General features: G+C 45.3%; 2 protein-coding genes across 5 annotated transcripts in view; one reads left to right on the top strand and one right to left on the bottom strand.

The window, feature by feature from the left end:
* Nucleotides 1-23,619, bottom strand: part of nkain3 (sodium/potassium transporting ATPase interacting 3) — a 492,740-nt gene that overhangs the window by 206,300 nt on the left and 262,821 nt on the right. The gene's annotated exons all lie outside the window — the stretch shown is intronic.
* Nucleotides 1-23,619, top strand: part of LOC116972622 (gamma-glutamyl hydrolase-like) — a 71,630-nt gene that overhangs the window by 45,334 nt on the left and 2,677 nt on the right. The window contains exons 4-5 of the mRNA XM_033020437.1: nucleotides 1,907-2,045; nucleotides 21,136-21,242. Coding sequence (XP_032876328.1) covers nucleotides 1,907-2,045; nucleotides 21,136-21,242 — 246 coding nt within the window. The remainder of the gene's footprint in view (nucleotides 1-1,906; nucleotides 2,046-21,135; nucleotides 21,243-23,619) is intronic.

Here is a 23,619-nt window from a genome sequence, read left to right as displayed (position 1 = left end):
TTAGTAAAGAGCCTTCATTGAAACAGAATGGAACCAGGACTATAGAGAAAAGATACTCATAGATAGTGAATAGTTGTAGCTAGTTACTATAATCCAAAGCCTAGCCATGAAAACAGAGTCACCATTGGGCTTTAGTGGAAATGTTTGAATCTGTTTGCATTGAGCAGCTTTTGGCTTCTTTGAAGAGCTAAACACATTGAAAGAAATTACCCAAAGAGAGAGATTATTTAAAAGATGATGTATTGAATCCCAAAAATTAAATTGGCAAGAGACAAATAAGTCCCAATTGGGATATTCAAAGGACTGATGTTCTAGATATCTACATAGAATGACAAAAAGTGGGCCTTGAATAGAGTAATAGGAACTACAATATTGCATTTTATGTTTGGGTTTACACCTATTTATGTTTGGAGGTACTCCTAAATTGACACCCTTTGTAGGAAAGGGAACCTAATGCAACATTTTCACTTCCAGGTTTCCCTTATGGGTTATTTGCCTATTTTCCACACTGTATACTGCAAATTGAATCAGCCAAAGTTCCCTCCTTATTCCATACTATGTGACATTGTAATCATAGACATAGAAAATGTCTTGGTAAACGTATTTACACCCTACCCTGCAAAGCATAGATTTCAGTTCTTGTCTCCCTTTTGTTTCACTCTTTTCCTATTAACTACTGCACCCTTATGGATTGCCTCAACTCGTGATTCAAACGTTAACCTCTCAATCTCTCCTTTTCTCTCAGTTCCTCCTATTATTAGTATAAGTATGCTTAGTGATATATGTCAATGATATGGACTTTTAGTATTGGAACCAAGGGTAAGTTTGATATACTTGATACAAAAACTGTTTGATGAATGAGTTATAGACTGCAGGGGGATATTAATGGCGTGGTGAGGTGGAAGCTGTGGTATATAGAATGATCTAAATAAGTTTTAAGTAATGCATTTAGGAAAAGGAAGCCAGGGAAGAAAATACAGAGAAGGCTGCTGAGGTCTGTAAAAGAAAAAAGGGTTCTGGAGCTCAGGTTATCAGATCCATGAAGCCAGCACTTAACCAGATAAACTGGATAAGGAGGCATTTGGAGTATTTGTTGGCTGAGGTATAAAATGTAAGATCAAAATAAGATCATGCTAGAGCTGGCAATTTTTATTTATGAGGAGAGTACCTTTCTTGAATCAATAGAGGCTCATGGAAGATTTAATTGAAATATATAAAATTAGAAGAGGCCTAGACAATGACAGGAATGATTTGTTTCTCTCCAGTGAGATCATTAACATAATAATTGGCAAAATAATAATATTTAAAATGTACAGGCATTTGTTGCTGCAGTCTCTCAGGCAATGAGCTAGTAAATGGTAGGTACACAAAAATGTTGGAGAAACTCAGCGGGTGCAGCAGCATCTATGGAGCGAAGGAAATAGGTGACGTTTCGGGCCGAAACCCTTCTTCAGACTCAGCTAGTAAATGGTATCAGGTTATCCAAAAATAGATACAAAATGCTGAAGTAACTTAGCGGGTCAGACAACATTCCTGGAGAACATGGTTAAGTGACGTTTAAGGTCGAACACTTCTTCAGATTCAGCTTATATACGTAATTATTTTCTTGATTGACATAGCCATAATGTGTTTTAATTTTATATAATTCACCCCGTCCTCCTAACAATTCTTACCATGCTTTTACATTTCTATATTTTGTCTTAATTGTAATCTGAAATTCAGTCATTATTCTGGTTGTTTTCCCAGCTCCTTTTCTGTTTGTCTGTTGTTAGAAACTTGTGAAATGTACCACTTAAATTAAAGTTTGTTAATGTAACAAAATAACTTGGAAAAAACTTGCTGATAGAGAAAGAACACATGGTGATAAGTTTTTATAGTGTGTGCTGCTACTACTTTTATTTAACAGGTAAAAGATAAAGGAATTCATTTCCCAGTGTGGGGAACATGTCTTGGATTTGAAGAACTAACAGTTCTTACCAGTGGAGAAGATCTTCTTACTATCACAAACACTTCCAATCTTACTCTCCCTTTACATTTTACAGATGGTAAGGAATGCTGAAAATTGCTCTTCCACTCTCTGATAATATACTCATTTTAGTTGTTCTACTTGATCTAACAATCTCAGTTACCACATATTTTTGTTACTTCACAGCACATACTCACCATGGGTAAAGTAATTCACCTAAAGACATCCATTTATGTTTCTACTGAGCTATTTTCTTGAATTGCTGCAGCCCTTCTGGTATTGGGAATTGGAAAATCTGAAATTTCTAGTCAGTGATTAGAAAGAAATTGCCAAAACAACTCCAAGTCAGAAACAGCAGGTTCCCCTGCAGCCTTTATTAATCTTGCTAGTATAGTTTGTAGATTGAGAAGTATTGTCAGAGTCGTCTTGCAAGTGGCCTCTCTGGATGTTGATGGTGGGAGAAATAGCAATGGTAAACAGCATCTGTTGAATACGAAAGTAGTTTGACTCCCGTATTGGAGAGGGTCAATGAATGACACTTTGTGGCATGAATGTTATTTCATGATTCTCAACGATGTCTAGATGTTGAACAAGTTTTGGTACATGAAGATGTGAACTACTTTATTTTCTCAAATTTCAAATGGAATTGAATATTATGCAATCATTAACACTTCTGGTCTTATGGTGGAAGGATGGTCATTGACAAATTATCTGAAAGTGGTTGAATAGCCATCTACAATCACAATCATCAATCATCTCTCTTCAAATGACCTTTGGTTCCTATCAGTGGAGAGTTTTGTTTGCAAAACAAAGAACCTACAGTTGCTGGAGGTCTGAAATAAGAAATTAAACATCGAAACATAGAAAATAGGTGCAGGAGTAGGTCAATCAGCCCTTCAAGCCAGCATCGCCAATCAATATGATCATGGCTGATCATCCAAAATCAGTACCTAATTTCTGCTTTTCCCCCCATATCCCTTGATTCCGTTAGCCCTATGAGTTTTATCTAACTCTCTCTTGAAAACATCCAGCCAATTTGACTCCACTGCCTTCTGTGGTAGATTATTCCACAGATTCACAACTCTCTGGGTGAAAATGTTTTTCCGCATCTCAGTCCTAAATGGCCTACCCCTATTCTAAAATTAAGGTGCTGTAAATACTCACCAGGTCAGATAATATCTAGGGAAAGAGGAAAATAAAATGCTATAGCCTGCCAAGGAATAGAGGGTTGTTTTGAATAAAAAGACCTTATCATTATCGACGTGTTTAAGAAGGAACTGCATATGCTGGAAAATTGAAGGTATCGATTTAATCGAAGGAATCGAAGTCTGAAGAAGGGTTTCGGCCTGAAACGTTGCCTATTTCCTTCGCTCCATAGATGCTGCTGCACCCGCTGAGTTTCTCCAGCTTTTTTGTGTACCTTGTGGCGGCTCCCAAGGGTCGTGCCACCTTAGTGTCGAACCCCTCGGCACAGGAGTGGTTCAGTCCGGAGGCGGCCCTTAGCCGGAGGCTTTAAAGGCTGGGGTTTGGGTGCCATCTTTCTCTCGTTTGGTCTTCCCTACAACCGGGAGGATCAGAATAAAAAGTGTCTCTCTAAACACGACTCCGTGCTTTATTCCAAGACACGCGCTACATTGGTGACCCCGACGCTCCATTGGCGTCATGATGGAGAACAGAGAAAGCCCTACCTCCTCACAGGCCGGCCTGGCCCTGTCTCTGGACGCGGTCTCCGTAAAACTGCCCAAGTTCTGGACCACCCGGCCGCTCATCTGGTTCCAGCAGGCGGAGGCCCAGTTCAACCTGCGGGGCATCACGGTCGATGCCACCCGTTTCTACTACCTGGTGGGAGCCCTCGACCAGGATGCGGCTGAAGAGGTCACGGACTTCCTCGCAGACCCCCCGGACAATAATAAATACCTCGGCCTGAAAGAGCTCCTGCTCCAGATTTACGGACTGAGTAGGATGGAGCGGGCAGGTAGGATCCTGCATATGGGGGGCCTGGGCGACCGGCGGCCATCTTCCCTCCTAAAGGAGATGGTGGCTCTACTAGACGGGCACACGCCGTGCCTGTTGTTTGAGTATACATACCTGCATCTGCTGCCGGCCTACATTCGTCTGCAGCTCACCGACGTCTCGTTTGCCGACCTTCGGGCCCTCGGGAGGTGCGCCGACGCCCTGTGGATGGCGCGCCCTGATGACGTCAGCGCGCTGGGCGTCAGCAGAGACGGGGTCGCGCTGAGGTCGACGCGCCCTGATGACGTCAACGCGCTCGCCGTCAGCAGGTACGCCGATGATGTCACCCCAGCAGCTCCCGATTTCCCCCGGTGGGGCGGGGGAGCTGTGGAAGGAGTGACAGCTCCAGCCCGACGGCCCGTACGATCGCCCCCAGCGGCAGTGAGGGGTACTGCACCTGCAGCCCAGCGCCAGCAAGCGGCAGGCACCACCAGCAGGAGCAGGCAAGCTCCAAGTGACTCCAACAGGAGACGTTGGTGCTACTACCATCAACGCTGGGGTGCTGCAGCACAACAATGCCGCCAGCCATGCACATTCCCGGGAAACGCCTGGGCCGGCTGCCAATAGTCCCCGCGGCGGCCGGCCAAATTCATCGCCTTTTTGCCTGGGATCGGCGCTCCGGGACCCGCTTCCTCGTGGATACAGGAGCGGAGCTCAGCGTCCTGCCCCCTTCGCTGGCCGACATTCGTTCCGGTAAGCGGGGGCCCGTCCTCACCGCGGCGAACGGCAGCCCCATCCGCACATATGGACTGCGGATGGTTCCCATCGTGCTCGGCTCCTGCCATTTCTCATGGAGCTTCACCATTGCCGACGTCTCCCAACCATTGCTCGGGGCCGATTTCCTCCGGGCGCATTCCCTCATGGTGGACGTCGGACGTCAGCGTTTGATCAACGCCACTACGATGGAGCCGATCACGTTGCGTGTGGATCAACCGGTGGGACGGCCACTGGCGTCCGTGGACTCCCGATTTGCACGTATCTTGGCTGCGTTCCCGGACATTCTCACTCCGCAGTTTCAATCAGCAACCCCCAGCCACGGAGTGTTGCATTATATCCCGACTACCGGCCCACCACTCCATGCACGAGCACGGCGACTGCCACCAGATAAACTGCGTCTGGCACGGCGGGAATTCCGCACGATGGAGGCCTTGGGGATCGTCCGCCCTTCAAGCAGCCCTTGGGCGTCCCCACTCCACATGGTCCCCAAGTCAAGCGGGGGCTGGCGACCATGTGGGGATTACCGACGGTTGAACGCGGCAACAACAGCGGATCGATACCCCGTACCCCACATCCAGGACTTCACGGCCCATTTGGCTGGGGCCACGATTTTTTCCAAAGTGGATTTGGTACGGGGTTATAATCAGATCCCAGTTCACCCGGATGACGTGCCGAAGACGGCGATCATCACGCCATTCGGGCTTTACGAGTTTACTCGGATGCCGTTCGGCCTCAAAAACGCAGCACAGGCCTTTCAGCGCCTCATGGACGGGGTTTGTCGCGGCCTCGATTTCGTGTTCGTGTACCTGGACGACATCCTGGTGGCCAGCCGCTCGCAACAGGAACACTGTACTCACCTTCGGCAGCTCTGTCAGCGGCTCAGCGAGCATGGTTTGGCCATCAACCTGGACAAGTGCCGTTTTGGGGTGAATGAAATTGACTTCCTCGGCCACCGCGTGACTGCGCAAGGCGCGGTTCCCCTGCCTGACAGGGTCGACGCCATCCGCCGGTTTCCCCGCCCACGCACGGTGCGTGGCCTGCAGGAATTTGTCGGCATGGTGGCGTTTTATCATCGTTTCGTGCCATCCGCGGCCCACATCATGCGGCCCCTGTATCAACTTCTGGCGGGTGGGCAGCACAAGAGCGTTGAGTGGACCCACGAGGCGGAGGTAGCTTTTGACGGCGCGAAGGAGGCCCTTGCTCGGGCCGTACTGCTGGTACACCCGCGGGGAGATGCCCTGACTGCTCTCACGGTGGACGCCTCGGAGTCGGCGGTTGGTGCTGTGCTGGAGCAGCTGACGGGCGGAGGTTGGCGGCCCCTGGCCTTCTTCAGTCGGCACCTCAACCGTGCGCAGACCAAGTACAGCGCGTTCGATCGTGAGCTCCTGGCTCTGTACCTGGCTGTGCGCCATTTTCGTTACTTCCTGGAGGGCCGCCCGTTCACCGCCTACACCGACCATAAGCCGCTCACTTTCGCCCTGCAGAAAGTTTCCGATCCCTGGTCCGCACGACAGCAGCGGCAATTGGCCTATATATCGGAGTACACGACATCTATCTGCTACATCAAGGGGAAAGACAACCGGGTGGCCGACGCATTGTCCCGGCCCGCTATCAACGCCGTGTTCGAGGTGGCGCCCGGAATGGACTATTCTGCTCTGGCGGCGGCACAGCTCACGGACGATGAGGTGCCCGCCTACCGGACTGCCATCTCCGGCCTCCGCCTTGAGGATGTCCCTCTCGGTCCTGGGGTAGTGACAATCCTGTGCGATGTGTCGTCCGGTCAGCCGCGCCCCATCGTCCCTGCCACCTGGCGCCGGAGGGTGTTCGAGGTGATCCACGGACTGGCTCACCCATCAATCCGGGCGACAACGGCACTAGTGGCCGCTCGTTTCATGTGGCACGGTCTGCGCAAGCAGGTTGGCCATTGGGCTCTCACCTGCATTCCGTGCCAGACGGCAAAAATCCAGCGCCATGTCCGTGCGCCGCTCCAGGAGTTTGGTCTACCTCACCGGCGGTTCGACCATCTCCACATAGACATTGTAGGGCCTCTCCCGCCGTCCCGGGGCATCACCCACCTGCTTACAATGGTGGACCGCTTCACGCGGTGGCCGGAGGCCATTCCGTTGACCGATACTTCGACGGCTACATGTGCTCGTGCGTTGTCCGCGCACTGGATTGCTCGCTTCGGGGTGCCGGCGAACATCTCCTCAGACCGGGGGCCACAGTTCACCTCCGAGCTGTGGTCAGCCATGGCTCACTTGCTGGGGGTGCGGCTACACCACACCACGGCTTACCACCCGCAAGCTAACGTTCTGGTGGAGAGATTCCACCGGCAGCTGAAGGCAGCACTGAAGGCACGACTCTCCGGCCCGGACTGGATGGACGAGTTGCCGTGGGTCATGCTGGGCATCCGGACTGCTCCCAAAGAGGACTTGGGCTCATCATCGGCGGAGCTCGTTTACGGGTCGCCACTCACGGTGCCCGGGGAGTTCGTGCCGTCGTCGCCGGGGCAGCAGGGAACACCCTCATCCACCCTACAGCGCCTTCGCGAGCAAGTTGGCAGGCTCGCACCCGTCCCGACGTCCCGCCATGGGACATTTCGCCCACACGTGCCATCAGCCCTCAGGGACTGCCCGTACGTCTTCCTGCGCCGTGATGCCCACCGGACTCCACTCCAGAGGCCGTACGAGGGTCCGTTCCGAGTGCTGGAACACGGGCAGTCGACTTTTGTCCTGGACATGGGGGGCCGGCCGGAGGCAGTGTCGATCGACCGGTTTGAAGCCGGCACACCTGGACATTGACCAGCCGGTGCTGGTTGCCCAACCTCGGCCTCGAGGGCGCCCCCCTTCACGGCTCCCTCCGCCTGTCACTCCACCTGTCCTCCCGCCGGTCCCTCGTCCTGTCCCTCCACCTATGCCTCCGCAAGCCCCACGAGCGGCTAACTTCCGCACACGGGCCGGCCGGGTCGTTCGCCCGCCGGTGCGTTTCGTGCCTCTGGTTCTGGGGGGGGTCCTGTGGCGGCTCCCAAGGGTCGTGCCACCTTAGTGTCGAACCCCTCGGCACAGGAGTGGTTCAGTCCGGAGGCGGCCCTTAGCCGGAGGCTTTAAAGGCTGGGGTTTGGGTGCCATCTTTCTCTCGTTTGGTCTTCCCTACAACCGGGAGGATCAGAATAAAAAGTGTCTCTCTAAACACGACTCCGTGCTTTATTCCAAGACACGCGCTACACCTTATCATTATCGAATGTCGCCTGCATCCTCCCCCTTTGTTACGTTCACTGATGTCAACAGTTTCTCTATACTATATGGAGTGAAACAGTTTGGCTGAAGGTTTGCTTATGTGATGGCAGAAACTGCAAGGAAGAAGCTAAGATCATCCACTTGGTAATTCTGATTTGAACATAACACACATAAGGAAAAATGAAGACAAAAGATGATTGTAAATGGTCCCAAAAGTTTCAGATTTTCATTGAGCATTTAAGTGATGGTTCCTGCCATTGTTAGAAGAGAATATTCTCGGAGCCACTGCCTATTATTAGTTATTTAATTGTTCACCATTCATCATGGCTAGATTTAGTAGGGCTGTTGAACTTTAATCTGATTGAAAAACAGAAATACTTAGCAGGTGAAGCAGCATTAATGGAGAGAAAAACTTGAAGTTTTTGCTACATACCTGGTGTATACTTCTGTTTTTATTTTGTAATTGCAACATCTGCTGTTTTTGCTTGTTTGTTTGCTGTGATTCGAGTCGAGTGGGGCGCCGTCAAGTATGGCTGCCCAGCCTGCAGCTGTTCATCCTTTCACCTTTTATTTAATTTTTAGTATGTTAAAAAGTGTTGTTTTGAAGGTCTAGTCTTTTTATGTGGGGGGTGGGGGGCGGGGGAAACTTTTTTCTCAGTCACTACCTGGTCGGAGATGCATCTTTCCTCCGAGCTGCATCTTCGCCCCTTCCTCGCGGCCTACCACCTGGACTGGAGCGGCGTTTCCTGCCAGAATCTTCAGCTTCGGCGGCAGCGCAGCGCTGATGCACCATCACGGAGTGGGCAATGCCTTACCGAGGGCCGCCGTGTGGTAAGCTCCGGAGTGCTGGGTCCGCCGACTCCAACGTCGCGGAACTGTCGTTGCGGAGTTTCCAGCTGCGGGCGGCGCTGACTCTGAACACCGCGGAGCCTGGGATCTTTTGCCGAGATCGCCAGTGTTGGATCTCCGACCAGCGCGGCCTGTGGACTTCGGGAGCCGCGGTCTCTGGATAGGAAGTGGCCGTTCCAGACACTCCAAGCCGCTGATGAGTGTTCTTCTGACGCCGGAGCTCCATCATCCGGCGAGAGGGCCGGAAACATCGGGCCGCCGTTGCAGTGGATGCGGAGGGCTCAAATAGGTCCCAACCACGGGGTGAACAAGAGGAAGAGGACTATACTTTGCTGCCTTCCTCCTCCCACGGTAGGGAGCTTTTGCATTTTTCAGCTTGAAATTGTGCAATCTGGTGCATACTGTAACGAGTCTTTTAACTTACATTTGAATGCAACATTTATGCTTTAAATTGGATTAGGTATGAATAAGGTAAGGCTAAATTACATTCCTAATTACATTCCACAATAGAGCCAGGCTCTGATCAACAGTTGCAGCACATGAATGACTATATTCATGTATGGAAATCAGATTATATTCATGTTGTTATGCATATATATATATATATATATATATATATATATATATATATATATATAGAGAAGATTTCAGAGAAACAAAGCAAAAGTTGGACTTCCATCACTGTTCTGCACAAATAAATCAATCAACCTTGTTCAAGAAGGAACTGCAGATGCTGGAGAATCGAAGGTGGACAAAATTGCTGGAGAAACTCAATGGGTGCGGCAGCATCTGTGGAGCGAAGGAAATAGGCAACGTTTCGGGCCGACACCCTTCTTCAGACGGTTTCAACCTTACCTTTTGAATATAGAAACAAGTCGAAAATAATGCCACATATTCAATCATATATAGTTCAATGAAATTAAGATATATACGTAAAAATATATATGGAAACAGGCCCTTCTGCCCACAACATCCACACCGACCAGCAATCTATCATACACCAATTCCATCCATCACGCCAGGGACAATTTACAGAAGCCAATTAACCTACAAACCTGCGCTTCTTTCGGATATGGGAGAAACCGGAATATCCAGAGAAAACCCATGTGGTGGTAAGGCAGCAACTCTACCGCTGTGCCACTGTGCCACCCCATTAAATTATTTTTTCTGTAATATATTTATTATGGTGTCACGTGAATAAAGATGAACACATGATTCTGATTTCTGCCCTTAATTGGATAACACACATGTCCAGTCATTGTGTTTTATGGCTGGTTTTCAACCTCTTCAGGCTGAAGTTCTCGACTCGAAACATCACCCATTCTTTCTCTCCAGAGATGCTGCCTGCCGAGTTTTTCTAGTTTTTAGTGTCTATCTTCAGTTTAAACCAACATCTGCAATTCCTTCCTACACTATTTGTTAAGCAAAACGGGTCCTATTCTCATTATATAATTTTGTGATCAGCGTGAGAGCGTGAGAATTTTGTGAAATGCGTGAGTCTCATGCTCAATGCGTGAGAGTTGGCAGCCCTGCTAAAAATGCAAACATTTTAAGCAAGTTTGGACAAAAATCACTTATTACTGCTTTATAACAGTTAAGTTACTTTAAGACCATTTCAGAAATTATGGCAGTCAACAAAAAATCAACTAACAAATTAAAGCAAACTAAAAAAAAAAAACTTGTTCCCTTTCCAGACTCTACCTCATAAGTACTTTAACACTGCTAACAGAGCAAAGGGATATTAATCTCAAGAATCAAAATGGGGAAAGTGGGGGCAATTTTGCTTAAATGGTCATTCTAAGACCATTCAGATTAGCATAGTCAGAGTTATACAACATGTACATGGCTGGCCCAATTTGTCCATAATGATCAAGTTGGCATTCTGCGTGCCCAAGGACTGGCTGCCGTTCCCAGATCAGCTCGCGTCCCAGGGACTGGCTGCAGTTCTCAGGTCGGCTCACCTGCCCTGACTCCGCGAAAACAAATTGAAAATAAACGCGGTTTTTCGGGTTACGGGCTGGATTCGGCCCGTGTGCCGTAGGTTGCCGAACCCTGTCCTAGATGTTTGGCCTCATTGTGGTCCCCCCATGTTTTACAACTGATTCCCCTGGTTCGTTCTATCTCCGGCTGCTTCATGTTGTCGGCGGCTGCACATCCAACCAAGAAAGAAGAGAATAGAAGAGATGTGACGTCACTCACAACCGCCAACCAACGCTCTTCCACAGACCGCACAGATCGCTCTGATGTGGCGCAAAAGAGACAAACTGTGCAGGGACTGAAGACAGCGTGAGAATTCTGTCATCAGCGTGAGAATTGGCTGAAATGCGTGACTCTCACGCTCAAAGCTCAAAGCGTGAGTTGGCAGCCCTGTCTAAGGCCAGGATGTGACAACAGACACACAGGGAGACACATACACAAAGGAAGACACACACACACACACACACACACACACACACACACACACACACACACACACACACACACACACACACACACACACACACACACACAGGGATACACACACACACACACGGGGAGCCACACACACAGGGAGACACACACACACACACACAGGGAGACACACACACGGGGAGACACACACAGGGAGACACACACGGGGAGACACACACACAGGGAGACACACACACGGGGAGCCACACGCACACACACACACAGGGAGACATAGAGACACACACGGGGAGACACACACACACACATACAGGGAGACACACACACATACAGGGAGACAGACACACGCACACCTTTCCTCCCCCCCCATCCTCCCCTCCCTCCCTCTTTCCTCCCCTTCCTCCCTCCTCACTCTTTCCTCCCCCATCCCTCTCTCTTTCCTCCCCCTCCCTCTCTTTCCTCACCCTCCCTCTTTTTCCTCACGCTTCCTCTTTCTCCCCTTTCTCCTTCCCTTCCTTCATCCCCTTTCTACATTCCCTCCCCCTGTCTCTCTTTGCCTCCATCCCTCCCTTTTTTTATTTTCCCCCCTCTCTCTCTTTCTCCCCTCCCTCTCTCCTCCCTCTCTTTCCCCGGCCTCCCTCTGGTGGGCTGGGTGTAGCGTGGATTGGCGGCGCTGGCGCTGCCAATCGAGTTGAAGGCCAGGAGGGAGGGAGGGAGCGAGGTTGCCGCGGCAATCGGCAGCGCAGAGCTCGCAGACGCCGCACAAAAGCGCTTCCCCAATCCGTGCAGATCGCTGTCATGTGGCGCAAAGAGACAAACTGTGCAGCAAAGACCCTTTAGCTCCGCTATAGGATCTTTGCTGTGTAGGGACTGAAGACAGTCTGTCAGCGTGAGAATTCAGTCTTCAGCGTGAGGGAGTGAGAATTGGCTGGAATGCGTGAGTGTCACGCTCAAAGCGTGAGATGGATATGAAGCAATGAATTGTAGTGAAATGCAATTTTGCTGCAGCTCATGTGCCCTCCAAAACAACGTGCTCCTCCACACCCAACCATGAATACCCTATTTTGAGGTGAAATATCTGTTTTGCATCGAATATAGAAAAATAAGACGTTGGAAATATTCAGCACGCCAGGAGACCAAAACAGTTAACATTGCTGGTTGATGACCTTTCTGCAGAATGGTTCTATTCTGAATGCATTCAATTCAACACAATGGTACTGACACAACTTGATAAAATGTTCACATTTTGAAAATGGGACTTTGTCTCTGCAGAACAATGGTGGTCACTCCTATCGTCCCAGTAATGATAGACAGTACAGGTGGTTAGATCTAAACTGGAATGAGAGAAAAATCAAGAGATCAGTGAAGAAGAGGAGACTGTTGAGAAAACAGTGGAGAAAGGCTACAGTTGATGAGAGAGAGGGAATTAATACAATACAATACAATATAATATTTATTACATGTCATTTGAACCTCAGTGAGGCTCAAACGAAACTCCATTTCCACAGCCATACAAAGAAAGACAATTCCTACAAGACATACAAACAATTCAATTTACACAAACATCCATCACAGTGAATCTCCTCCACACTGTGATGGAAGGCAAAGTATTTTCTTTAATGTTTTGCAAGCAGAGTTAAGAAATCAGTTTGCAATATTAAGGAGGGCAGAACACCTTAGGAAGAAGAGTAAAAAAGGAGCGAGTCAAGTCAGCATTTTATAGCGATCCGTTTATATTTGTTAAAAGAATGTTTAGTCAGGAAAAAAGTGGAAAGCTCAAAGCTTCATAGGAAGAGAGGAATATTTTAAAGGGACATGCTCGAAGCCAGAATATGTATTCATACATATTCATGTATATGTCAATGAGTTGGTGTTCAATATAAGCAGGGAATGTTGGGTAATAAATCTCTCTCGTGATCCGAGCAACCAGCGTGTAAGTTGCTATTCATTCTGCTGTCTGGAATATAACAACATTGGTGACGAGGATGGGATAGAGTTTGTGAACTCATCCTTTAAATACAGTGCATGACTGTTTTGCAACATGCAGTATTGTTTAACATTTTAAACAGTAAATACGGAGTTGTGTCGCAGTTGTTTGCGAGCTGGACACGATAGGCTGCAAATCCTTCTATGCAGGGGACTGTAGTTTAAAACAGCAGCTGGACAAATCGTCGAGAGTTTGTCAGGCTATCCCTATGTTGTGTATATATGGCAAGATGCTGTCTTTGGGATTGTATAAGATTTTTTTTTTTGTCGAGTTCCTCAAGCTGAATAGCCTTTGTACAGCTAAGTTTTAGGTGAATTGTTACACCAGAACAGACAGGAAATCGGCGTTTTTGAACGGACTTTAAAAAAAAGAACAACACGATGGCAGTGTCCACGGGCTACATCGGAAACCTTGGCACTTTTGACAAGAGTAGAGAGCTGTTCAGCTCATATTTGGAGAGAGCAAACATGTTTTTCACAGCAAACAACATAATGGAGATTAGTGGTGAAGGAGAGATAGTGACTGAAACAAATAAGGCTGTTTGTGAATGCATGAAAGTGATTCTGCTCACGGAGATCACTCCTGAAGTGTACAGCACACTCGTGAATCTACTTGTGCCCATAAAGTTAAAAAAAGTGCCATTCAATGACACGTTGAAGAAGTTGGAGGAGCACTTCAACCCAAAGCCTCTGGAAATTGCAGAAAGCTATAAATTTGGCACTAGAAACCAGAAGCAGAATGAGACAATCAATGAGCACATGTTGCCTTGAAAAACGTAACTTTGCGCTGCTACTTTGGAACCTTTCTCGGACGCTCACTACGCGACAATTGTGTTTGGATGAACAAATTCAGTCCAAACTCATGAACACTCCAGACCTTACATTCGAGAAAGCATGCAAGATTGCTACCACAATGGAGATGGCATCAAAGAACGCTTGCGAGTTTTGTCCACCATGGACTGCAGTAGTCATTTACAGTCACAAGGCAGTGCCTATGGCTAAACCAAGAGGCGTTAAACCAAAACTAAAGCATGGCGGGGAGCTGAGTTCAGCCAGTTATTATCGTTGCAATGGTAATCGCTCATCCCAATTTTGTCAGTTCAAAATGCCCAATGCTATAACTGCCAGAAGAAAGGCCATATTCCCTCAGCATGTCGGGCCAAGCTTAAAACAGGAAAGCAACAATCTGCGGGAATTAGGTGACAACACCACAGAGGAGTTCACAACTTGGAGATGAACCCGAATGGAAATAAACTAGGGTTGTACATCATTTATGCAACCAACATCGATAAGCCTACAATCAGCCAGGGCAAGGGCTTTCGAACTAAGCTATTGATAAATGAACAGTTAATCGATATGTGTATTGACACGGCAGCGATTGTTCGGTCATGAGCAGAGACCTGTATGAAACGAAGTTCCCACAGATACCATTGTTTGAGAGTAAGGTCAAGCTGAGAACCTACTTGGGCAAATTTTTGGAGACATGTCGACAAATGAACTGTAAAGTTCAGAATAATGGTCAGTCAGTAACACTGCCCATCATAGTGGCCAACTACAGAAATTAACCAACCCTCCTTGGAAAGGATTGGCTGAGTAGAATAGAACTAGACTGGAAGAACATTTTCAGCGTCGATTTGTCCAAATCACGTCTTGAAAACGTCATAAGCAAACATGCAAACATTTTTACTGTCAGTTACATGGGAATAACAGGGTACTCTGCACACATTCGATTTAAGCAAGATGTGAAACCTGTGTATTGTCGACCAAGACCTGTACCATATGCACTAAAGCAACAAATGGAGGAAGAACTCGAATGGTTATAACGGAATGGAGTACTCGTGAAATCAGACCAGAGTAACGTGGCAACGCCAATTGTGGCCGTACCCAAGGACGACAGAACTGTTTGACTATGTAGTGACAAAGTCACAATCAGCCAAGCCATTGAAGACGAACAATATCCGTTACCAACCTTGCAAATCTTCACTAAACTGGATTTGTCTCACGCTTACGCCCAACTCAATATTGACAAGGAAAGTCAGCAGTACTTGACTATCAACACACATAAGGGCTTGTATTCATATACAAAGCTGCCCTATGGTGTGAAATCCTCCTCGAAAATGTTCCAGTCTGTCAACGACAAAATGTTACAAAGCATTCCGTGTGTGTGCAACCAGGATGACCTACTGATATATACACAGAGAGCATGGTAGAACATCTGGAAATCCTTGAGCAAGTTCTCACACGACTGAACTGCCACAATGTCAAACTGCGACAAAATAAATGTGCATTTGCGCAGTCAGAGGTGGTCTACCTTGGACTCAAAGTAGATGCCAACGGACTTTGCCCTGTGAAGGCGAAAGTTGAAGCAATAGTGAATGTTCCAAAACCCAACAATGTGTCAGAGCTACGATCATTCCTTGGGATGGTGCAGTTCTATGCACGATTCCTTCCAGATTTAGCAACTGTGCTAAAGCCACTACATCACCTGCTACAAAAAGATGTGAAATGGACGAGGGGAAAGGAACAGCAACGTGCATATGACATCTGCAAGGAAAACTTGACAAGTGACAAACTCCTTGTTCACTAAGATACGACACGCGAGATGAAACTTGCTTGTGATGCTTTAAGTTATGGTGTAGGTGCAGTGATCTCCCACGTAATGAATGACGGACAGGAAAAGCCTATTGCTTTTGCATCCCGCACCCTATCACCGAGTGAGCGTAATCATGCACTGATAGAAAAGGAAGCACTCAGCATCGTGTTCGGAATCAAGAAATTCCATCAGTTTCTTCTCGGCAGACCATTCACCCTAGTGACTGATCATAAGCCACTACTAGTGATACCTGGTCCCAAGTCAGCTATACCTTCCATGGCAGCATCAAGGATGCAACGCTGGGCAATTTTACTGTCCCAGTATGACCACAAGGTTGAGTACAGAAGCTCCAAGTGCACCGCAGTTGCAGATGCGTTGTTCCGGTTGCCCCATGAGAACTCTGACGTGGGAATGAGAACTCAATCTACACACTGCAAGTTGTAGATGAAGACTTTCCAGTGACTGCAACAGAAATTGCAGCAGGAACAGAGAAAGACACTGTGCTGAAGTGGGTCTATGAAGAGACATTGAATGGTTGGACTGAAATCGATAGTGGATTCTGAACTCAGTTCTGAACTCAGAGCTGAAGCCTTTCCCTAATTGAAGCCATGAATTACATGTGAGCAGGGATGCATTAAGTGGGGTTACAGAGTGGTTGCGCCAGATTCTTTGAGAAACAAAATTATGAATGAAATTCATGCCGAACATCCTGGCATAGTAAGCATGAAATCAATTGCCAGAAGTTTTGTGTATTGACCTGGTATTGACAGTGAAGTCGAGTCACTGGTGAGCAAATGTAGCATCTGGCAAAATTGCCGGAGTAAACCACCAAACACCACTGTAACCCTGGTCAAGGCCAAGTAGACCTTTTCAGAGAGTTCATGTAGATTTTTGTGAAAAGGGTAATTATCACTTTTTGGTACTAATAGATAGTCATTCCAAATGGATTGAGGTTAAGCATATGAGGTCAAGCACTCCTACTGAGTGTACCATAGATGAGTTGAGATCAATTTTTGTATGCCATGGTTTACCGGAAGAGCTTGTTTCTGATAACGGGCCTCAGTTTCGTTCAGAATGGTTACATAGAAACATAGAAAATAGGTGCAGGAGGAGGCCATTCGGCTCTTCGAGCCAGCACCGCCATTCATTGTGATCATGGCTGATCGTCCCCAATCAATAACCCATGCCTGCCATCTCCCCATATCCCTTGATTCCACTAGCTCCTAGAGCTCTATCTAACTCTCTTAAATCTATCCAGTGACTTGGCCTCCACTGTCCACTATGGCAGGGAATTCCACAAATTCACAACTCTCTGGGTGAAAATGTTTTTTCTTACCTCAGTCTTAAATGGCTTCCCCTTTATTCTACGACTGTGGCCCCTGGTTCTGGACTCGCCCAACATTGGGAACATTTTTCCTGCATCTAGCTTGTCCAGTCCTTTTATAATTTTATATGTTTCTATAAGATCCTTATCCTTCTAAACTCCAATGAATACAAGCCTAGGCTTTTCAATCAAAGAGTTCATGCAGCGGAATGGTGTAAAACACACACTTGTTCCCCCATACCATCCAGCCTCCAACGGGGCGGCGGAAAGGTATGATAGAGTTGTCAAAGATGCTCTCAAGAAACAAGTTTTGCAGGGTAGTTCAAAGCTCAGCATGAAACATCGTTTGGCTAGTTTCTTGCTGAAGTACAGAACCACAACACGCAACAACAGGTTACTCACCTGCAGAACTGTTGATGAAGAGAAGGCTAAGAATACGCCTAAGTCTAGTTCAACCCAATTTGACCTTGAGAGTTGAGCAAAAACAGTTAAGTCAAAAACGCCATTTTGACTCTCACAAAAAGGAGAGGTACTTCAAGCCAGATGAGCAGGTTCGTGTTCTCAGTCCTCCCAACAAGTCCAGTCAAGACAAATAGGATGGTGGGAAAATAGTGGAAGTGTGTGGAACAAAAAGATAGGATCAAAAGTGTTCATGTTGATCAAATGATTCCAGCCAAAGATAAACTAAAAACTGAGCATAGTCCTAGTCCCTGAGTTTTTAATCTGAAAGTGAGTTGGAAGAGACCACTGTGATTGAAACACAAAGTTCAGTTAGTACAGATAAAGAAACAGATTCCTCTGGTCAAAGTCAGGGTACTAAAACCAGGGAGCCAAACAAGCCTACAGTTGAGTCAACACCTAAACCTGTTGCACCTGTTACTGTTAGACGATCAGGCAGGATCCACAAACCAATAGTCAGATTAGGCTTGTAAATTAAATAACTCACTGTATAAGTAAAACGAAAATGTGTAGATATGTAAAATAAATATATTATGTTTATCATTTAAGATTTCATAAATATTGGCTTAAATCAAGAATCACAACAACAAAATTGTAACTGAGTACTTAGATTTAATACTTTAAAAAAGAAGAGCAGTGTAATGTATTCATACATATTCATATATATGTTAATGAATTCGTGTTCAATATAAGCAGGGAATGTTAGGTAATAAATCTCTCTCTCGTGATCCAGGCAACCAGTGTGTAAATTGTTATTCATTCTGCCATCCGGAATATAACAAAGGGGAATTGATTTCCCTCCAGATATACCATCCTTAGGGCAGATAGAGTATATCAGATGTTTTGCCACCAAAGTGGAAGGAAGTGGAAGCCGTAATAAAGCGTACAAAGGCTTCTTTGGCTCCAGGTATATAAAAGTGCACCTGATGTACTTAGATTCTTGTCAAGGCTCGTGTGTATAATTTTGAAGAAGCAGGTCACACCAAATGTTTGGCATAGAGCAGGGGGAATTTTCATTCCCAAGGAGAAAGAGTCTTCAGAGTTAAGTCAGTTTAGGCCTGTATGTCTCCCAAATGTAGAAGGTAAGATTTTCTTTAGCATAGTGGCACTGAGGCTGGCAAGTTATTTAGAAAGGAATAGGTTAATCGATACCACAGTGCAGAAAGCATGAATCCCAGATGTCATAGGTTGCTTAGAACACATTAGTATAACATGGCACCAGATTCAGACAGCCAAGCTCGAGAGAAAATATTTGCAGGTAATGTTTGTGAACCTGGCAATTGCGTTTGGATCTGTGCCACATAGTCTTATTTGGAGTGCTTTTGATTTCATTACAGTTCCAGAATCGATAGTAAATTTAGTGAAAGCGTATTTCCAAGATGTCTGAATGTGTTTTAGTAAGCAGACTTGACGGCATCATATAGAGGCTAGAGATGGGCATTATGGCAGGGTGTACTATTTCCCAGTTAGCATTTACAATGGCAATGGAGCTAGTGATTAGAGTATCACAGTGGGTCGTCGGTGGGGAGAGACAGCAGGACGGACTGTGCCTCAGTCCAATCAGGGTCTATATGGATGATATGACCTTGCTGACCCCAACAATAGCTTGTACAAGAAGGTTGTTAGAGAAGATAAATGATAATCTTAAATGTGCTAGATTAAGGATTAAGCCTAGTAAGTCACGGAGTATTTCTTTGGCAAGAGAAAAGGTTTTATGTAGATGAAGAAGAAATCCCGTCTATAATGGAGAAAGTTAAAGTTTGGGTAGGTGGTATAACAGGAAGTTGGATGACACTGAACAGGTTCAGGAATTTAGAAACGATGTTACTGACTGGTTACAAAGGATAGAGAAGTCAGGGCTTCCAGGCAAATTGAAGTTGTGGTCTATTTGCAGTTTGGTCTTTTCCCTAGGTTGATGTGACCATTGACAGTATATGAGATGCCAATTTCTAAGGTGGAAAGGTTAGAGAGATTGGCTAGTTTATATAGTAGGAAATGGTTAGGAGTTCCATGGTGTTTTAGTAATCTTTATATGGGGAAAGGCCATTGTCTAGCCTAACAGAGGAGTTTAAGTGTGCTAAAGTGAGGTTAGAGTTGCAATTATCAGGATACCTTAGTTAGTAATCTGGAGCCAAGTGTAACTAAAGGGAGGAAGTGGATCACAAAGCAGGCTGTTGAAGAAGCACAAGCAGACCTAAGGCAAACAGACATTGTTGGTAGAATGCAGCAAGGGAAAGGAGGCTTAGGGCTCAGCACAGAAAAACCAGTGGAGTAAGGCAGGTCCAACAGAGAGGAGGAAAATGGTTGTGGAGTAGGTAGGTCGTCAGGAGGAAAGCAGTGAGATGTGTAAGGGCAGCAGCTCAGGTTAAGCAGGGACAGTGGATGAGTTGGGAAAGTGTAGAAAAATGAGGTTTAGCTGAAGGGACCTGTGGTACACGGAAGCGGGTCATGTAAGTTTCCTTATAAGGGCTAGTTATGATGTGCTGCTATCATCGAAGAACCTCAAACAATGGGTAGGTGGGGACCCAGGTGGCAACGTGAGCCATATTTTGTCAGGATGTAGGACTAGTTTTTCCCAGTATCAGTATACCTGACGGCATAACCAGGTATTGAAGTGCATAGCTGCAGCAATTGAGTGGAGGAGAGCACAAGTGAATTCAGTAGGCAGTTCTGGGATGCCAGAACCGACTGTTGACCCTTCCCGAGGTGTCGTGGGCCTAACTCAACGAAACACTAATGAAGGGAGGTGCCTACTTGATAACCTCAATTATATGCTTGCATCTATAGGATTAGTTTTTTTAAAGAGCTAATTAGTATGTAGGTAGCTGTTTTTTTGCATATGTTGTCATTTATTGTAAGTTGGTATATTTAGTTAGATAATACTTTGGCTTTGGGCTTGGTTTTCTTAGTAGAGCGCTTATCCTGGAGTTATAAAACAAGTACTTTGTGTTTTAATTGTAATCTGCAATACAGGGATTAGTGAAACATAGAAAAAAAAATGTACATAGAAATTAGGTGCAGGAGTAGGCCATTCGGCCCTTCGAGCCTGCACCGCCATTCAATATGATCATGGCTGATCATCCAAGTGATAGTTTTATTTCTACTGCTTCTACATAAATTTTTATTCTAATACTAATACTATAACATTTGTGTTCCCATGCTCCTCTGATATGATTTGAACTCCTGTCTCCATTTCTATGGCTCTAGATTATTCTAGTAATGTCATTAATTCCTTAATATAGGAATTGTATTTTGTTGCCATGTTTACAACTGGGCCAAAGTTCAATGTATTTGGCACAATGTACATTGTTACATACTATTTTTATAACTGGTTTCTAAATCAAATATATTCTATAAGTTCCTTGTAGGTTAATATATGAAGCTTATGAATTAGGGCCTTAGTTTTAGTTTTTACTTCCACTTAATTTTAAGAGGTATATAAAAGAAAATGCTTTTTCCCATCCTTTTTGTTCAGAAATGTTGGTTGAGGCAAAATATAAGACAAGCATGATCAGAGGATGACAAATGAATATTCCTAATAAAGTGATTGATGGAGTATTTCAGTTCCTGTTATTTTGTTCAGATGCTTTTCACAGTCGAATGTTCAAACACTTTCCGAAAGATCTATTGCAATCATTGCAAATCAAACCACTGACAGGAAACTACCACAATTGGAGCATTTCTCGGAAGGTAGGATTTACCATTATTTTACTTAATATGCTTTGAGTAACAAAATGATTTTTATACCGTTGATACATGGACCTAGGAAATTTTAGTGCTGTTACTTTATCTGCTATAATTCTCCATTGCATGTACAAATTTGATAGTGCTTCATGATCACAACAATGTAGTGCATTTCATGCTTAAACATTGCAAATAATTATATTACGTGTATCCTTGAAGTACTCAGCAGTTATGGCAGTCCTTGTGCAACGTTAATTTGCAATCCTATCACATAAATATATGCATTGTGTTGAATTAAAATAGCGTGCAGTGTGGGACTCTTTCAGGGAATCAGTGCTCAGTATCAGAACCTACCCTAGTTAAGCAGATCCATGATTATATGCAGATTATTGTTTGGAATTCAATTGGGAGAGACCACTTGCTGCTCAACAGGGCTGAAGTTTGCATCAAATAGGACCACAAAGTTTTACTCCACTGCTGTGAAAGCAGATTTTTTTGTTGTGGTGACTAGGAGAAAACTGACAGAAGATTGTCCCCACTGTCTGCCTGAGCTTTGGCGGCCTCACAGTGCTGGGCACCTGAGAGTGAAACAGACAGTCTTCCTTTCGCACTAACTACAGATCTAATGAGTTCCTTTAAATGGTTGTAAGAGGCTTTATGAGCTGTAGGATTTTGTGGCACACCATCTTGTTCATGACATTCCTTCCAGATTTGTTAAAGTCTGCCATATATTGGTGAATTTCGGGAATTCCCAGATAAAGGTGATGCTACCAAGGGCATTGTTTTTGTTCAGGTTGGACAGAAGAAATGTATTTGACATCTTAACTTAGAGAATTGAGAAATGCTTGTCACCTGATACTAAAGAGTGAACAACTAAAAAGATATTTATAAATTTGTGGTGAATAACCACGAGAAAGAGATCTAGGGGGGTTGCGGAATCAAGGGATATGGGGAGAAGCAGGCACGGGTTACTGATTGTGGATGATCAGCCATGATCACAATGAATGGCTCTGCAGGCTTGAAGGGCCAAAATTGCCACCTCCTGCACCTATTTTCTATGTTTCTATGTTTAGTCTTTTAGAGTTTGCTTGGAGTTGTATTCCATGGACCAGTGTGTGAGTGTTAATGGAGCTTGCAGCACAGTTAAAAGACAAATTAGAAATCCTTCATTCTATTTTCCTAATTTAATTCAACCATAACCTCTGACATGTTGCACTGATCATTCATTTGAGACTTGCATTCGTTATAACAATTTGGTAAAGAACACTACACACTTTCATTATCTTAAGATGGAATTCATTACAGACCCACAGATACTCCAGATGGCCCATCAATTTTGCATATGCATTTTAGTCCAGATATGACACGTTTATGGACTGTGTTCTTTGTTTCCATTGTAATCTTTTTAACATTACTCTTCTCACTCCATTATTCAGATTGTTTAAAAACAGAGCGTTTATGACTGTTCCAGCAACTGTAGATTAATAATGTGTAAATTGTATACAGTACTGCTTCAAGTGATATAAAGTGAATGTGGAGTAGTATCAAAAAATAAGTTGGGCTTGAGCTGCATACGCTCAAAACTGTATGGTTAATTGGAAACCTTTAAAATAGCTGTCTGGTGTGTCCTTGCTATTATATTTATTATTATTATATTATTCATCTATTTCTTCCCATATCATGAATCTCGCCGCTTGCAAAACTAAATCATCCAGATGAAAGCTCGGCTGTTCTTTTGGGATACAGTCTTGCTTTAAATAACCTGCTCATCACTGGTAATTCTAACAATTAAATCGAAAAGAAGAAGAAATAAGGACATAAAACCATAATAACATAGGAACTGGAATTGGCTACTTGCCTCCTTAAACCTGCTTTTCATTGAATATTATCATGGTATATCTGCCCAGATATCAACTTTTCTTCTGTCATGATTCCCATAGCTCAGAATTTCCTGATCTTTCAAAAAGTGATTCACTTCCTCTTTAAAAACCCACCTCTCTCCCAGATGATCAAGCCTTCACCATGCTCCAGGATTGGTAATTGCAGAGATTCATCACCCTATGTGAAAAGAAGACTTTACACACCTCAGTTTTAAATGACCTTTCCTATTCTTGTAACTATGTCAGCTTGATCAAGCTTCTCTCATAAGTGGAAACAACTCAACATCTACCCTGTTGTTTAAGAAGGAACTGCAGATGCTGGAAAATCGAAGGTAGACAAAAATGCTGGAGAAAGCCAGCGGGCTTTGGAACTGAAACGTTTCGGCCCGAAACGTTGCCTATTTCCTTCGCTCCATAGCAGCTGCCGCATCCATCCTGTTGTGTTCTCTCAAGATTGCATATGTTTTAATAAGATTGTCCCTCATTATAGATCCAATTCCTTT

This window comes from Amblyraja radiata, chromosome 4, assembly GCF_010909765.2.
Source record: "Amblyraja radiata isolate CabotCenter1 chromosome 4, sAmbRad1.1.pri, whole genome shotgun sequence".
Classification (NCBI taxonomy): Eukaryota; Metazoa; Chordata; class Chondrichthyes; order Rajiformes; family Rajidae; genus Amblyraja; species Amblyraja radiata.
The sequence above is the reverse complement of the archived record's forward strand: the minus strand, read 5'-3'. Positions and strand labels throughout refer to the sequence as shown.